Genomic DNA, 18,857 nt, shown 5'->3' on the forward strand with positions numbered 1-18,857 from the left:
ATTGATACCGTCCATATAAGACAGTTTGCATTGCTTCTAACAGAAAAGCCGTATAATTACGTGTGCCGAAAGGTAAAGCTGATGTATCTTTATGGGACCGCCAACTTTTGTTTCCATCAAGTGCAACAAAGTAACAAACTTGTTTGTCTCAAGGCCAAGCCATCCGCTCCGTATACGTCACTTGCCGACGCGCGTTTCACCCCCCACGTGACCTCAGCGTCATGGGGTTTCCTCAGGGCAAACGATTTTATATTATATTATATTATTAACCCCTAATCTGCCGCTCCGGACACCGCCGCCACCTACATTATACTAATGAACCTCTAATCTGCTGCCCCCAACATCGCCGACACCTACATTATATTTATTAACCCCTAATCTGCTGCCCCCATTGTCGCCGCCCCCTACCTACACTTATTAACCCCTAATCTGCCGCCCCCAACGTCGCCACCACTATAATAAAGTTCTTAACCCCTAAACCTAAGTCTAACCCTAACACCCCCTAACTTAAATATAATTTAAATAAATCTAAATAAAATAACTACAATTAACTAAATTATTCCTATTTAAAACTAAATACTTACCTATAAAATAAACCCTAAGATAGCTACAATATAACTAATAGTTAAATTGTAGCTAGCTTAGGGTTTATTTTTTATTTTACAGGCAACTTTGTATTTATTTTAACTAGGTACAATAGTTATTAACCTACCTAGTTAAAATAAAGTCAAATTTACCTGTAAAATAAATCCTAACCTAAGTTACAATTACACCTAACACTACACTATAATTAAATTAATTACCTAAACTAAATACAAATAAATACAATTAAATACAATTATCTAAAGTACAAAAAACAAAAAAACACTAAATTACAGAAAATAAGTTTTTTAAACTAATTACACCTAATATAATCCCCCTAATAAAATAAAAAAGCCCCCCAAAATAATAAAAAGCCCTACCCTTTACTAAATTCAAATAGCCCTTAAAAGGGCCTTTTGCAGGGCATTGCCCTAAAGTAAACAGCTCTTTTACCTGTAAAAAAAAGTACAATACCCCCCCAACATTAAAACCCACCACCCACACACCAAACCCTACTCTAAAACCCACCCAATACCCCCTTAATAAAACCTAAACTAACCCCTTGAAGATCACCCTACCTTGAGAAGTCTTCACCCAACCGGGCCGAAGTCCTCAACGAAGCCGGGCGAAGTGGTTCTCCAGATGGGCAGAAGTCTTCATCCAAGCAGGGAAGAAGAGGTCCTCCAGACGGGCAGAAGTCTTCATCCAGACGGCATCTTCTCTCTTCATCCATCCGGGTGGAGCAGGTCCATATTCAAGACATCCGACGCGGAGCATCCTCTTCAAACGAAGTCCAACTGAAGAATGAAGGTTCCGTTAAATGATGTCATCCAAGATGGCGTCCCTTGAATTCCGATTGACTGATAGAATTCTATCAGCCAATCAGAATTAAGGTAGAAAAAATCATATTGGATGATGCAATCAGCCAATAGGATTGAAGTTCAATCCTATTGGCTGATCCAATCAGCCAATAGGTTTGAGCTGGCATTCTATTGGCTGATTGGTCAGCCAGTAGAATGCGAGCTCAATCCTATTGGCCGATTGCATCAGCCAATAGGATTTTTTCTACCTTGATTCCGATTGGCTGATAGAATTCTATCAGCCAATTGGAATTAAGGGGAAAAAAAAAACAGTTGGCTGATGCAATCAGCCAATAGGATTGAAGTTCAATCCTATTGGCTGATCCAATCAGCCAATAGGATTGAGCTGGCATTCTATTGGCTGATTGGATCAGCCAATAGAATGCAAGCTCAATCCTATTGGCTGATAGCATCAGCCGATAGGATTTTTTCTACCTTAATTCCGATTGGCTGATAGAATTCTATCAGCCAACCGGAATTCAAGGGACACCATCTTGGATGACGTCATTTAAAGGAACCTTCATTCTTCAGGATGCTCCATGTCGGATGTCTTGAAGATGGAGCCGCTCCGCGCATGATGGATGAAGATAGAAGATGCTGCCTGGATGAAGACTTCTGCCCGTCTGGAGGACCACTTCGCCCGGCTTCGTTGAGGACTTCGGCCCGGTTGGGTGAAGACTTCTCAAGGTAGGGTGATCTTCAAGGGGTTAGTGTTAGGTTTTATTAAGGGGGTATTGGGTGGGTTTTAGAGTAGGGTTGGGTGTGTGGGTGGTGGGTTTTAATGTTGGGGGGGTATTGTACTTTTTTTTACAGGTAAAAGAGCTGATTACTTAGGGGCAATGCCCCACAAAAGGCCCTTTTATTATTATTTTGGGGGGCTTTTTATTTCATTAGGGGGATTAGATTAGGTGTAATTAGTTTAAAAAACTTGTAATTATTTTATTATTTTCTGTAATTTAGGTTTTTTTTTCCGTACTTTAGATAATTTTTTTAAATTGTAATTCATTTATTTAGTTTAGGTAATTAATTTAATTATAGTGTAGTGTTAGGTGTAATTGTAACATAGGTTAGGTTTTATTTTACAGATAAATTTGTCTTTATTTTAACTAGGTAGTTATTAAATAGTTAATAACTATTTAGTAACTATTGTACCTAGTTAAAATAAATACAAACTTGCCTGTAAAATAAAAATAAACCATAAGATAGATACAATGTAACTATTAGTTATATTGTAGCTATCTTATGGTTTATTTTATAGGTAAGTATTTAGTTTTAAATAGGAATAATTTAGTTAATTGTAGTAATTTTATTTAGATTTATTTAAATTATATTTAAGTTAGGGGGGGTTAGGGTTAGACTTAGATTTAGGGGTTAATACATTTAATATAGTTGCGGCGACGTTGGGGACAGCAGAATAGGGGTTAATAAATGTAGGTAGGTGTCGGTGATGTTAGGGACGGCAGATTAGGGGTTAATAAAATTTAACTAGGTGTTTGCGATGCGGGAGGGCGGCGGTTTAGGGGTTAATATATTTTTTATAGTGGCGGCGATGTCCAGTTCGGCAGATTATTGTTTACATTTTTTTATTAGTGTTTGCGATGGGGGGGGGGGGGGCTCGGTTTAGGGGTTAATAGGTAGTTTAAGGGTGTTAGTGTACTTTTTAGCACTTTAGTTAAGAGTTTTATACTACGGCGTTAGCCCATAAAACTCTTAACTACTGACTTTTAAATGCGGTATCAGTCTTGACAGGAGAGGCTGTACCGCTCACTTTTTGGAAGACTCGTAATACTGGCGTTATGCAAGTCCCATTGAAAATATAGGATACGCAATTGACGTAAGTGGATTTGCGGTATTTTTGAGTCTGACCAAAAAAGTGAGCGGTGAGCCTGTCATTTCAAGACTCGTAATACCAGCGGGCGTTAAAAAGCAGCGTTGGGACCTCTCAACGCTGCTTTTTAACCCTAATGCACAACTCGTAATCTAGCCGATAGTTTTTTCTACTTTTACTTGTGACAAACTTGCATCATTAGCAAGAATCTGAAACCTTAGACCAGTAGTTTTTCTTATATTGTGCAGACTCCGATACTCTCTATATTGTGCAGACTCCCATACTCTCTATATTGTGCAGACTCCAATACTCTCTATATTGTGCAGATTGCCATACTCTCTATATTGTGCAAACTCCCATACTCTCTATATTGGGCATACTCCCAAACTTTATATTGTGCAGATTCCTATACTCTCTATATTGTGCAGACTCCCATACTCCCTATATTTTGCAGACTCCCATACTCTCTATATTGTGCAGACTCCCATACTCTCTATATTGGGCAGACTCACAAACTTTATACTGTGCAGATTCCCATACTCTCTATATTGTGCATACTCCCATATTCTCTATATTGTGCATACTCCCATACTCTCTATATTGTGCAGACATTAATACTCTCTATATTGTGCAGATTCCCATACTCTCTATATTGTGCAGATTCCCATACTCTGTATATTGGGCAGATTACCATATTCTCAATATTGGGCAGACTCCCATACTCTCTATATTGTGCAGACTCCCATACTCTCTATATTGTGCAGACTCCCAAACTTTATATTGTGCAGATTCCCAAACTCTCTATATTGTGCATACTCCCATATTCTCTATATTGTGCAGACTCTAATACTCTCTATATTGTGCAGATTCCCATACTCTCTATATTGTGCAGACTCCCAAACTTTATATTTTTCAGATTCCCATACTCTCTATTTTGTGCATACTCCCATATTCTCTAAATTGTGCAGACTCTAATACTCTCTATATTGTGCAGATTCCCATACTCTCTATATTGTGCAGACTTCCAAACTTTATATTGTGCAGATTCCCATACTCTCTATATTGTGCAGATTCCCATACTCTCTATATTCAATATAGAGATTGTGGGAGACTGTACAATATATTTATACATGCAGGGTTCATCTTGTCTTTTTTTTCTTCTTCTCACTTTTTGTGATAACATTTTCAACTATTTCATAATCAGAGCACTGAGGACTTCTGAATTGGGGCAGGGGGGCACGGGGGCGCGGGGGCACCTCCCTCAAATTAGTTTTTGCAGGTTGGGATGTTTGTAATATACAAATTTCATATTGCATATTATTCTTTATTTTGTTTATACTGCAGCATTTTTTTCCAACATGCATCACAAATTTCATTAAAATAAAGGTGAAGTTATAATTACAAGTAACTCTAAACTACTTCACAAAGACTCTTGTGCATTTATTGTTTTGCTTAGCAGTTTTATAAAAAAAAATTGCAGATGCTTTCTCCACATATTGCTTTGCATAATCTAAATGTATGAGATTGATAATTATTGTTGTGTTATCTTCTCATAGGCCTAGATTTAGAGTTTGGCGGTAGCCGTGAAAACCAGCGTTAGAGGCTCCTAACGCTGGTTTTAGGCTACCGCCGGTATTTGGAGTCAGTCAGAAAAGGGGCTAACGCTCACTTTCCAGCCGCGACTTTTCCATACCGCAGATCCCCTTACGTCAATTGCGTATCCTATCTTTTCAATGGGATCTTTCTAACTCCGGTATTTAGAGTCGTGTCTGGAGTGAGCGTTAGAAATCTAACGACAAAACTCCAGCCGCAGAAAAAAGTCAGTAGTTAAGAGCTTTCTGGGCTAACGCCGGTTTATAAAGCTCTTAACTACTGTGCTCTAAAGTACACTAACACCCATAAACTACCTATACACCCATAAACCGAGGTCCCCCCACATCGCCGCCACTCTATTACATTTTAACCCCTAATCTGCCGACCGCCACCTACGTTATACTTATGTACCCCTAATCTGCTGCCCCTAACACCGCCGACCCCTATATTATATTTATTAACCCCTAACCTGCCCCCCACAACGTCGCCGCCAGCTACCTACAATAATTAACCCCTAATCTGCCGACCGCAAAGCGCCGCTACCTACGTTATCCTTATGTACCCCTAATCTGCTGCCCCTAACACCGCCGTCCCCTATATTATACTTATTAACCCCTAATCTGCCCCCCTCAACGTCGCCTCCACCTGCCTACACTTATTAACCCCTAATCTGCCGAGCGGACCGCACCGCTACTATAATAAAGTTATTAACCCCTAATCCGCCTCACTCCCGCCTCAATAACCCTATAATAAATAGTATTAACCCCTAATCTGCCCTCCCTAACATCGCCGACACCTAACTTCAATTATTAACCCCTAATCTGCCGACCGAATCTCGCCGCTACTGTAATAAATGGATTAACCCCTAAAGCTAAGTCTAACCCTAACCCTAACACCCCCCTAAGTTAAATATAATTTAAATCTAACGAAATAAATTAACTCTTATTAAATAAATTATTCCTATTTAAAGCTAAATACTTACCTGTAAAATAAACCCTAATATAGCTACAATATAAATTATAATTACATTGTAGCTATTTTAGGATTAATATTTATTTTACAGGCAACTTTGTAATTATTTTAACCAGGTACAATAGCTATTAAATAGTTAATAACTATTTAATAGCTACCTAGTTAAAATAATTACAAAATTACCTGTAAAATAAATCCTAACCTAAGTTACAATTAAACCTAACACTACACTATCAATAAATAAATTAAATAAAATATCTACAATTACCTACAATTAAACCTAACACTACACTATCAATACATTAATTAAATACAATACCTACAAATAACTACAATTAAATAAACTAACTAAAGTACAAAAAATAAAAAAGAACAAAGTTACAAAAAATAAAAAAATATTTACAAACATTAGAAAAATATTACAACAATTTTAAACTAATTACACCTACTCTAAGCCCCCTAATGAAATTACAAAGCCCCCCAAAATAAAAAAATGCCCTACCCTATTCTAAATTACAAAAGTTCAAAGCTCTTATACCTTACCAGCCCTGAACAGGGCCCTTTGCGGGGCATGCCCCAAGAAATTCAGCTCTTTTGCCTGTAAAAAAACACATACAATACCCCCCCTCAACATTACAACCCACCACCCACATACCCCTAATCTAACCCAAACCCCCCTTAAATAAACCTAACACTAAGCCCCTGAAGATCTTCCTACCTTATCTTCACCTCACCGGGTATCACCGATCGGTCCTGGCTCCAAAATCTTCATCCAACCCAAGCGGGGGCTGGCGATCCATAATCCTGCGGCTGAAGAGGTCCAGAAGAGGCTCCAAAGTCTTCATCCTATCCGGGAAGAAGAGGCGATCCAGACCGGCAACCATCTTGATCCAAGCGGCATCTTCTATCTTCATCCGATGAGGAACGGCTCCATCGTGAAGACCTCCAGCGAGGATCAATCTTCTTCCGACGACGTCCAACTGAAGAATGACGGTTCCTTTAAGGGACGTCATCCAAGATGGCGTCCCTCGAATTCCGATTGGCTGATAGGATTCTATCAGCCAATCGGAATTAAGGTAGGAAAACTCTGATTGGCTGATGGAATCAGCCAATCAGAATCAAGTTCAATCCGATTGGCTGATCCGATCAGCCAATCAGATTAAGCTCGCATTCTATTGGCTGATCGGAACAGCCAATAGAATGCGAGCTCAATCTGATTGGCTGATCGGATCAGCCAATCGGATTGAACTTGATTCTGATTGGCTGATTCCATCAGCCAATCAGAATTTTCCTACCTTAATTCCGATTGGCTGATAGAATCCTATCAGCCAATCGGAATTCGAGGGACGCCATCTTGGATGACGTCCCTTAAAGGAACCGTCATTCATCGGGAAGTCGTCGGTGAAGATGGATGTTCCGCGTTGGCGGGATGAACATGGATCCGGAAGAAAGAAGATTGAAGATGCCGCTTGATAGAAGACTTCAGCCGGATCATGGACCTCTTCAGCTCCCGCTTGGATGAAGACTTCAGTCGGATCATGGACATCTTCAGCCCCCCGCTTGGGCTTGGATCAAGACATCGGAGGAGCTCTTCTGGATCGATCGGTGAACCCGGCGTGGTGAAGATAAGGTAGGAAGATCTTCAGGGGCTTAGTGTTAGGTTTATTTAAGGGGGGTTTGGGTTAGATTAGGGGTATGTGGGTGGTGGGTTGTAATGTTGGGGGGGGGTATTGTATGTTTTTTTTACAGGCAAAAGAGCTGAATTTTTTGGGGCATGCCCCTCAAAGGGCCCTTTTAAGGGCTGGTAAGGTAAAAGAGCTTTGAACTTTTGTAATTTAGAATAGGGTAGGGCATTTTTTTATTTTGGGGGGCTTTGTTATTTTATTAGGGGGCTTAAAGTAGGTGTAATTAGTTTAAAATTGTTGTAATTTTTTCTAATGTTTGTAAATATTTTTTTATTTTTTGTAACTTAGTTCTTTTTTATTTTTTGTACTTTAGTTAGTTTATTTAATTGTATTTATCTGTAGGAATTGTATTTAATTTATTTATTGATAGTGTAGTGTTAGGTTTAATTGTAGATAATTGTAGGTATTTTATTTAATTAATTTATTGATAGTGTAGTGTTAGGTTTAATTGTAACTTAGGTTAGGATTTATTTTACAGGTAATTTTGTAATTATTTTAACTAGGTAACTATTAAATAGTTATTAACTATTTAATAGCTATTGTACCTGGTTAAAATAATTACAAAGTTGCCTGTAAAATAAATATTAATCCTAAAATAGCTACAATGTAATTATAATTTATATTGTAGCTATATTAGGGTTTATTTTACAGGTAAGTATTTAGCTTTAAATAGGAATGTTATTTAATAAGAGTTAATTTATTTCGTTAGAATAAAATTATATTTAACTTAGGGGGGTGTTAGGGTTAGAATTAGCTTTAGGGGTTAAAAAATTTATTAGAGTAGCGGTGAGCTCCGATCGGCAGATTAGGGGTTAATACTTGAAGTTAGGTGTCGGCAATGTTAGGGAGGGCAGATTAGGGGTTAATACTATTTCTTATAGGGTTATTGAGGCGGGAGTGAGGCGGATTAGCGGTTAATACATTTATTATAGTAGCGCTCAGGTCCGGTCGGCAGATTAGGGGTTAATAAGTGTAGTTAGGTGGAGGCGACATTGGGGGCGGCAGATTAGGGGTTAATAAATATAATATAGGGGTCGGCGGTGTTAGGGGCAGCAGATTAGGGGTACATAGGGATAATGTAAGTAGCGGCGGTTTACGGAGCGGCAGATTAGGGGTTAAAAAAAATATGCAGGGGTCAGCGATAGTGGGGGTGGCAGAATAGGGGTTAATAAGTGTAAGGTTAGGGGTGTTTAGACTCGGGGTACATGTTAGGGTGTTAGGTGCAGACGTAGGAAATGTTTCCCCATAGGAAACAATGGGGCTGCGTTAGGAGCTGAACGCGGCTTTTTTGCAGGTGTTAGGTTTTTTTTCAGCTCAAACAGCCCCATTGTTTCCTATGGGGGAATCGTGCACGAGCACGTTTTTGAGGCTGGCCGCTTCCGTAAGCACCGCTGGTATCTAGAGTTGCAGTGGCGTTAAATTAGGCTCTACGCTCCCTTTTTGGAGCCTAACGCACTGAAAACCCTGCCATTCTGTTAACTCCAAAAACCAGCGGTATATAAAAGGTGCGGCCAGAAAAAAGCATGCGTTAGCTACACGGGTCCTTACCGACAAAACTCTAAATCTAGGCGTTAGAAAATAGGTTTGCTAATTGTATACACACATGTTGCATTGCTCTGACATAGTATACGTTTGCTATCCAAACATTTGCTTTTATTACTATTTAATTAAAGGGACACTAAACCCACATTTTTAATTTCATGATTCAGATAGAGCATGAAATTTTAAGCAACTTTCTAATTTGCTCCTATTATCAAATTTTCTTCATTCTCTTGGTATCTTTATTTGAAATGCAAAAATGTAAGTTTAGATTCCGGCCCATTTTTGGTGAACAACCTGGGTTGTTCTTGCCGATTGGTGGATAAATTCATCCACCAATAAAAAAGTGCTGTCCAGAGTTCTGAACAAAAAACATAAATTATGCTTACCTGATAATTTCATTTCCATTGAGGGGAGGAGAGTCCACGGCTTCATTCATTACTGTTGGGAATTAAGAACCTGGCCACCAGGAGGAGGCAAAGACACCCCAGCCAAAGGCTTAAATACCTCCCCCACTTCCCTCATCCCCCAGTCATTCTGCCGAGGGAACCAGGAACAGTAGGAGAAATATCAGGGTATAAAAGGTGCCAGAATATTATTAAATTTAGGTCCGCCCCACAGAGATACGGGCGGGAGCCGTGGACTCTCCTCCCCTCGATGGAAATGAAATTATCAGGTAAGCATAATTTATGTTTTCCATCTAAATGGGAGGAGAGTCCACGGCTTCATTCATTACTGTTGGGAACATATACCCAAGCTCTAGAGGACACTGAATGAAACCGGGAGGGCAAAAGGCAGACCCTAATCTGAGGGCACCACAGCCTGCAAAACATTTCTCCCAAAAACAGCTTCCGCATAAGCAAATTTGAAAAACGTTGTGAAATTGTGTAATGAGGACCAGGTAGCCGCCTCACAAATTTGCTCCATAGAGGCCTCATTCTTAAAGGCCCAAGACGAAGCCACAGCTCTAGTTGAATGAGCCATGATCCTCTGAAGAGGCTTATGTCCCGCTGTCTCATAAGCCAAGCGAATCAAACTCCTCAACCAAAAGGACAAAGCAGTAGCAGAGGCCCTTTCCCCTTGCGCTTCCCAGAATACACCACAAAGAGAGAAGTAGACTGTCTGAAATCCTTTGTAGCCTGAAGATAGAACTTCAAAGCACGAACCACATCCAAGTTATGAAGTAACCTCTCCTTAGAAGAAGAAGGGTTAGGACACAAGGAAGGAACAACTATTTCCTGATTGATGTGACGGTTATACACCACCTTGGGGAGAAACCCCAACCCAGTGTGAAGAACAGACTTATCCGCATGAAACACCAGATAAGGAGGGTCACTTTGCAAGGCAGCTAGCTCAGATACTCTGCACGTCGATGCAATAGCCAACAGGAAGAGACCCTTCCAGGACAAAATCTTAATGTCAATGGAATGCATAAGTTCAAACGGAACCCTCTGCATGACCCTAAGGACTAATAAGCTCCAAGGTGGAGCCGACTGTCTAAAGACAGGTCTGATTCTAGACAGAGCCTGGACAAAAAATTGGATGTCAGGGAGCTCAGCAAGTCTCCTATGCAACAAAACTGATAATGCCGAAATATGTCCCTTTAAGGAACTAGCGGCAAGACCTTTCTCCAACCCCTCTTGGAGAAAGGCCAGAATCCTGGATACCTTCACCTTGTGCCAAGCATATCCGAGCTTCTTACACACCTTATGGTAGATGCGACGAGTGACTGGCTTCCTTGCCTGAATTAGAGTATCAATCACACTTTCAGAAAAGCCTCTCTTGGCTAAGACTAGGCGTTCAATCTCCACGCAGTCAGCCTCAGAGAATCTAGATTTCGATGTTGAAAGGGGCCCTGTGACAGTAGATCCCTGTGACAGGGTAACCTCCACGGCGGAGAGGATGACATCCCCACCAGATCCGAAAACCATGTCCTCCGCGGCCACGAAGGAGCAATCAGAATGGCCGAGGCCCGCTCCTGTTTGATGCGTGCCACTACATGAGGTAGAAGTGGTAGAAAAATGTAAGCTAGGCTGAAACCCCAAGGAACCACTAAGGCATCTGTGAGCTCTGCCTGGGGATCCCTGGACCTCGACCCGTATTGAGCCAGCTTGCAATTGAGTCTGGATGCCATAAGATCTATCTCCGGCGTTCCCCATCTGAGATAAATCTCTGCAAACACCTCGGGTGAAGAGACCATTCCCCCGGATGGAAGGATTGTCTGCTGAGAATGTGAATCACTGAGAGCGAGCAGCCATGGGACTCCGCCCACTGCAGAATCCGAGAAACCTCCATCATCGTAAGGAAGCTCCTTGTACCCCCTGGTGGTTGATGTAAGCCACCGAGGTAATGTTGTCGGTCTGGAATCTGATGAAACTGACCGACTCCAAAGAAGGCCATGCCTTCAGAGCATTGTAAATTGCTTGCAGTTCTAGGATGTTGATCGGAAGGAGAGACTCCTCCCTGGACCACTTTCCTTGTGCCATTCTGGCACCCCAAACAGCTCCCCATCCTGTCAGACTGGCGTCCGTGGTCACAATCTCCCAGGACGGTCTCAAGAAGAATGTCCCCACGAACAGTTGCTCCGGACGGGTCCACCAAGAGAGGGAGTTCCGAGTCCGAGCATCCATGGATATCAGCTGTGATAGATCTGAATGATCGCAGTTCCACTGTCTCAACATGCACAATTGAAGAGATCTGAGATGGAACCTGGCGAATGGGATGACATCTATGTTCGACACCATAAGACCTATCACCTCCATAAATTGAGCCACCGACGGGCTTGTGGAGGACTGAAGGGCAAGACAGATGGACGCAAGCTTCCTGCGCCGCCGATCTGTGAGAAATATCCTCATGGACATAGAGTCTATCATCATACCCAGGAACTCTACCCTGTTGCTGGGAACCAGGGAACTCTTTTCTTGAGTTGATCTTCCAAACGTGAGATTGGAGCAGAAGAAGAAGAGCCCTCGAATGATCCTCTGCGTGGCTGAATGACGGCGCCTGAACTAGGATGTCGTCCAGGTAAGGCGCCACCGCAATGCCCCTGGATCTGGCCACTGCCAGCAGCACCCCCATAACCTTTGTGAAGAGTCTCGGGGTTGTCGCCAGACCAAAAGGAAGGGCCACAAACTGGAAGTGTTGGTCCAGAAATGCAAATCTTAGGAACCTGAAGTGGTCCCTGTGAATTGGCACATGAAGGTAAGCGTCATTCAAATCTATAGTTGTCATAAACTGTCCCTCTTGAACTAGGGCAGAATAGATCTGATCGTTTCCATTTTGAATGATGGAACACTCAGAAACTTGTTCAAACACTTTAGGTCCAGAATCGGCAGGAACATGCCCTCCTTCTTTGGAACCACAAAAAGATTGGAATAGTACCCTAGAACCCTTTCTGCTAGGGGTACTAGAACGATAACCCAGAGAGAGGCGAGATCTCTCACACACTCTAGAAAGGCCTCTCTCTTCTCTGGTCTTGAAGACAGGTTTGACAGGAGGAATCTGTCCTCGGGTGGATGGTATCTGAACCCTATCCTGTAACCCTGGGAGATAACTTCTAGAACCCAAGCGTCCTGAACATCCTGCAACCAATCATCTGAGAATTGAGATAATCTGCACCCTACTTGATCCTGAGACCAGTTGGGGGCTGCCCCTTCATGCCGATTTGGTCTCAGCTGGGCTTCTTGCTTTGCTTACACTTGTTCCAAGATTGAGCTGGCTTCCAAGATCCCTTGGACTTGTCCGCTTTCGCGGCGGGTTGCTGGCGCTGGGCCTTGTCCTCACGAAAGGAACGCAAAGTAGATCCCTTAGGCTTAGCCTTCTTATCCTGTGGAAGGAAAGCTTCCTTGCCTCCCGTAACCATGGATATGATCGAATCCAATCCTGGACCGAACAGGGTCTTCCCTTGAAAAGGCAGGGACAACAGCTTTGACTTGGAGGTCATGTCCGCAGACCACGATTTTAGCCACAGAGCCCTGTGCGCTAAAACCGAAAAACCTGATACCTTAGCATTCAGTTGAATAATTTGCATATTGGCATCACAGATGAAAGAATTGGCGACCTTAAGCGCCTTAATCTTCTCCTGTATCTTGTCGATAGAAGTTTCCCCTTCGACCATGTCACACAAGGATTTGCACCAATATGTCGCAGCACCGGCGACCGCCACCACGGCCGCTGCAGGCTGAAAAACAAACCCGTGTGCTGAAACATCCTTCTCAACATGTTTTCCAGCTTTTTATCCATGGGCTCCTTAAAAGACGAGCTATCCTCTAGGGCAATAGTCGTCCGCTTCGCGAGCATAGAGATAGCACCATCCACCATGGGAATGGTCCCCCACAGCTCAAGCTGAGAGTTTCGGAACGGGAAACAGTTTTTTAAAAGAAGAAGAAGGGGAAAAGGGTGAGCCTAATCGCTCCCATTCATTCTTAATAATATTTGCCATCTTAACGGGGACCGGGAAAGTCTGGGGCACCACCCTGTCCTCGTACACCTTGCCAAGCTTAGGAATCGCAGGTTCCTCTAGAATCTTAGGTTCCGGAACCTCCAGAGTAGCAATTACCTGTCGCAACAGAAAACGCAAATTTTCCATCTTAAACCTAACAAGCTCCTCCGCAGCAGGAGGCTTAGATGACACGGACTCCGACCCAGAATGGGCCTCCTCCGAAGAGTCGTGTGGGCCTCAACCTCGTATACAGCCTCTGGATCTGCCATCGGCGAGGACAAACCCTGGGTCGAGCCGCCCTGATACACCCTACGCTTGCGCTTAGCAGAACGTGGTAAGGCATGGATCACTTTAGAAACCGCCGATTCCAGTTGGTCCGCAAAGTCTGACGGCCAAAGAATTTCTCCCGAAGGAGTAATGGTTGGACCACAGGGCGCTGCATGTGCAATCGGAGATGAATGTAGGGAACGCACATCCCGGGACGAAGAACCCTCAGAGGTGGACGGCTCAGTAGTACTAGACATCCGTTTACCTTTAGATGTTGTAACTTTATCAAGGCATGTGGAACATAGTTGAGCAGGCTGACCTACCAGAGCCTCCTCACAATAAACACAGGAATGAGACTTTATTAAGGAAGGAGAGCCTTCCAACGCGTCAGAGTCCTCCACAGCTTGCGCGCTTGGCTAGACTAACTTTAGTTATTAAAAAGGCACCTTTATACCACCAATGGCCGGGGCACTCACCACCTCCTAGGACCCAGACAACAGAAACCGCTACGTCTCCTGCGCCACAGATCAACAGGAAGGATAGATAGCAAAATAAAGTGATATATGATAGCCAGTTTTATATGGAAATGATTCTGGGGCTAGGCATATATGGAGTTAAATGGGAAAAAGTGCGTAGTACCAGAAGGGTGATTGCAGAGCTTACATATGCCCAGGCATGTATAAAAAGTTAGGGAGATATAGTGGACCCTATAGAGTGTATGATTTGCTCAATGAGTTAAGTAATGAGACAAGTGTGTTAAAGCCTTAGTTAGTAAGGGCTTAATGAGAATACATTAACAAACCTCAGATCCATGTAGACAGCAGCGGGGATGAGATGCAGTCAAACCATGTCTCTTAAAGAGATGATAATATTAGCTTTTGATAAAAATGAGACACGATTTCAGGAATTTTGGAATTCCTACAAAGCTTTAAGTGGGCCAAAGGGAATGACTATGTCTGACAGAACCAAAGTATGCCTGGGCGTTAGAAATAAATGTGGTCCCAATGCTTATAGGTAAGGAGCATAAAAAAATAAACAAAAACAACCTGTTAATAAATTCAAGGGAAACTCATTACATACAAGATAAAAAACACAGAGTGCACCTTCCAAGATTACATATATTACAATAAATATTAGAAGGATCCATATGATTGAGCCAAATCAAAAAGCATCCATTCAAAAAAGGGTGTAATACACTAATAGTTTAGAAATATGTGCCAATTTGACAGACATGCAACACTTAGAGAATGAAAGTTAATGTACGCTTATGCTATGAGTCAGAAGCTGCTATGAGGATGTCTAGAGTTATCTGTACCATACAGATTCATATTATTTGTAGGGGAACTTGGGGTTATGGTGTGAATCACAATAAATATTAGAAGGGTCCATATGGTTGGGTTGTATCAAAAAGCATCCATTCAAAAGAGGGTGTAACACACTAGTAGTGTAGAAATATGTGCCAATTTGACAGACATGCAGCATAAGTTATGTGTGATATTTCTCCCATGGCAACCATCCTAATGAGACCTAGAGAGTGAAAGTTAGTGTAGATATAATGTGCGCTTATACTATAAGAGTCAGAAGCTGCCATGGGGATGTCTAGAATTAGCTGTACCATACAGACTCATATTATTTGCAGGGGTTTCTTGGGGTTATAGTGTGAATCAAGGTTTTTCTCTTTTTTTACAAAGAATATTACAACATAATAAACAAAACAAAACCAATGGCCAACAGGGCCAAAATTAAGAACCAATACTACACAATGACAATACATAGCAGTGGTTATGCTGGTTGGACACTGATCATTTACTGCAAAGCGTTTCCACTGTATTCCAGAGGGAGTTACAGTCTCTATATAAGCTATACACTGAATAGAATTAAGCAAACATATGCGGTTAATCAAGATTGCCAGTTGTCATATAGTTAAGTGCAAACTAGACTAGGTGGTCATGAACAAAAGGAAAAAAATAAATAAAATAAAATGGGTAACTACAGTCCAGACATTTAACTGCTGCAGAGTGGAGGGGTGAGGACTTATTTTCTTAGCGCCATGTTGCAGAACGTTAAAGCAGTCTCCTTAACACCATGCTGCAGATTGTGAGATCAGTCTCCTTAGCGCCATGCTGCAGATCAGAAACGCAGTAGTCAGGACTCATCCCACTCCCATTCGTCCGCGCTGAAGCTGAGCCTCGAAAGTCCGTATGAGGCCGCCTCCTCTCTCCTGACATCCAGCATCGGCAATCTGCGCCATGGAACCCTGGGTCAGTACTAAACTGTGACGGTCTTGTGGTGTCCAAATGTCCGTGTGGCGCCTAGCGGGGTACAAATCTCCTGCACTCCACATGTGCGCTGTCCCGCTGTGCATTACATGGGCTTCATTGAAGTGCTCCCTCAGCATGATTCTCGGTCTACGTCCAGAGCTGTTTTCTGATAATGAGGGTATATTGAGGGCTAAGAATTGCTCTGGACCGTCCCCTAGCTCAGGCTCTTTGCTTTTTGGCCATGCTGTGTCCACAAAAGGATAGTGCCCGGCTGGTTTCAAGGGTTGGGGGACCACATCGCCATATTCAGGGTCAGAGGTCAGCTGTAAGTGTGTTCCCTGAAGGGAACGGACCTTTTCATGAAGTGTCTGGCAGGATCTCATAAGATTCTCCCGATGCGGTAAGAATGTGGCTTTCAGATCAGCAATGAGAGAGTCCATCTTGGAAGATCAGAGACGCTGTGACTGTGTCCCTTGGTTAGCTTTCAATATGCCTTCCGGGGAAGAGAAGGTGTTTGGTTCTCTATCCACAATAGTTCTCGGACACAAAAAGATGTCAAAAGAGGCGTGGATGGCTTTAAATTAGGCTGCAGAGCGATTTTTCTTAAGAGTGTATCAGAGCTTCAGTACTCTGCTGCCATCTTGATGAGCCGCCCACCGGAAGTCAACCCTTGATTCTTTAAAGATAAAAAGGTGACACACTGTGACCCTGTCTTCTATGTTATCATCATCAATAAAAAATGAAACGATCTTACCAGAATCTACGCCGTGGAACAGGAACACGGCCTTTCAAGTGTGACGAATATTAGCATCGCCTCCACCATGGACTTGAGAGAAGAAAGCAGGCAGCGAAGCGAAGTTCGACAACGCTGATTGCTTGAGGAGCTGTTAATCTGAAACTTCCTGCATCTCCGGACTCTTTCGCACAGGCCCTCACTGAGAGACTGACAGGACTACTTAAAACTCCAGTCCCACTGTGAAGAGTGCTACCCTCCATAAGAGATTACTCTGAAACTCCTGCACTCCTCTGCCATCCTCCTGTGACGAAAGGCAAAGAATGACTGGGGGATGAGGGAAGTGGGGAAGGTATTTAAGCCTTTGGCAGGGTGTCTTTGCCTCCTCCTGGTGGCCAGGTTCTTAATTCCCAACAGTAATGAATTAAGTTGTGGACTCTCCTCCCCTTTAGATAGAAAAAAAGCTTAGATGCCTTCTTTTTCAAATAAGGATAGCAAGAGAACGAAGAAAAATTGATAATAGGAGTAAATTAGAAAGTTGCTTAAAATAGTATGCTCTATCTGAATCATGGGAAAAAATTGGTTTCGGTGTCCCTTTAATGCTTATTGCATGTCTGTATCATGTTTATGATTGGTTCACTATTGCAGATAAATTGTACTTTCACTTACAATTTATGATCAGTAGGTCTCATTCTAAATTTTGTGGTACAAATACTACTAAACATCATTCTTGTTTTTTAGGGAACAGATATCCTGACTAGTTTAAGTTATGTTTGCAGGTATCTTGGAACTTATTGAGGTTGAATGTTAGTTATGTTGAGTAGAATTCTTAAACACAGTAAATAAATTATAGATATAACGATGTATTCAAAGCAAAATTTAGCTTAAGAATATGTATATGTAGTTTAATCTTATACTAGTTGTTCAGCTATTGAAGAAACAAAAGTAATGTTTTTGTTTCTATAAACTACTTTAGTTTGTATAAAATAATGAGCACTGCCATGTTGGAACCTGTTATAATTATCTAATCTCTTCTGCTGAGGACAATTATTAGAATTCAAAGAATGTCTGTGTGGAATATTGCAATGTTTCATATTTTATATGTCCCTAACTGTCCTCAGCAGAACCTAGGGAAACCAAGGTTTTAACATTGCAGAATCCATTATCCAGAGTATCATGGGAACTAAGAAAATTTGATAATAGAAATAAATTGTACATTTTTTTAAAATGGTATACTCAAAATCACAAGAAAACATTTTTGAGTTTTATATCCCTTTCATGTCCTTGTTTGGGATCCCTGTAAGGGGTCCTTTGTGCACACAATAAACCTAGCAGTCTATTTAACCTTACTTATGGGCTATTAAAATCAATTGCTTTTGACACCCATATTTAAACAGGGATTCTAACCACACAATGAAAATGTAAATTATATGAATGCATCTAATATTTATGGGCATTATAGTCTCTCCTAAATCATTGACATAAAATACCTGCACTGATTCCAGAGATTCAACCTCTCCTTCATACTTTTCACCAATTTCAGTTTTCATTCTCTCAATGGCATCTTCCTCTTGTTCCTCGTCTTCGTCATCATCTTCATCATCCTCAGGGAACTCTTCTGAAAGAATTAACTCAATGTTGTCAACTTCTTCTTCCTCCTCTTCTTCTTCGTCACTGGCATCTGCATCTTTTTTCTGCTGAAATACAAATTAAGAGTCAAAATATTTTAAAGGTAACTAACTACAGGAGGAGCAGCAAATATTCTCTTTGCTCACCACTTTTTCCGCAATCATTCTCTCTTGTTCTGCTACAAGTTCAGCTCGCCTTTTTGCAATTTCTTCATCCTGTACAGTAAAATAGAAGGGGAGCAGTATATGCATCTACTTCTTGACTCTGTAAAGCAATGTATGTAAACAGTACCTACGCAATCCAATTGTATTTTTAAAAACATTTTAAAAAAACAAAACTTTTTTTTCCAGCAAGGAAAATACTGGGCATAAACCTAGTGAGAGTGAGTAAGTCACGTCACTGATATTGTGAATTAACTTTAAAGGACGAACATAGTGTTAAAATGATAAGCTCTAATCTGTTAGAGC

General features: G+C 41.7%; 1 protein-coding gene across 1 annotated transcript in view; it reads right to left on the minus strand.

Annotated features, from left to right (window-relative positions):
* AK9 (adenylate kinase 9) overlaps window positions 1–18,857 on the minus strand; it is a 205,989-nt gene that overhangs the window by 62,487 nt on the left and 124,645 nt on the right. Inside the window, exons 26-27 of the mRNA XM_053712173.1 lie at window positions 18,537–18,605; window positions 18,252–18,458 (exon numbers count right to left, since the gene is read on the minus strand). Coding sequence (XP_053568148.1) covers window positions 18,252–18,458; window positions 18,537–18,605 — 276 coding nt within the window. The remainder of the gene's footprint in view (window positions 1–18,251; window positions 18,459–18,536; window positions 18,606–18,857) is intronic.

This window comes from Bombina bombina, chromosome 4 (genome assembly GCF_027579735.1).
Source record: "Bombina bombina isolate aBomBom1 chromosome 4, aBomBom1.pri, whole genome shotgun sequence".
Lineage (NCBI taxonomy): Eukaryota > Metazoa > Chordata > Amphibia > Anura > Bombinatoridae > Bombina > Bombina bombina.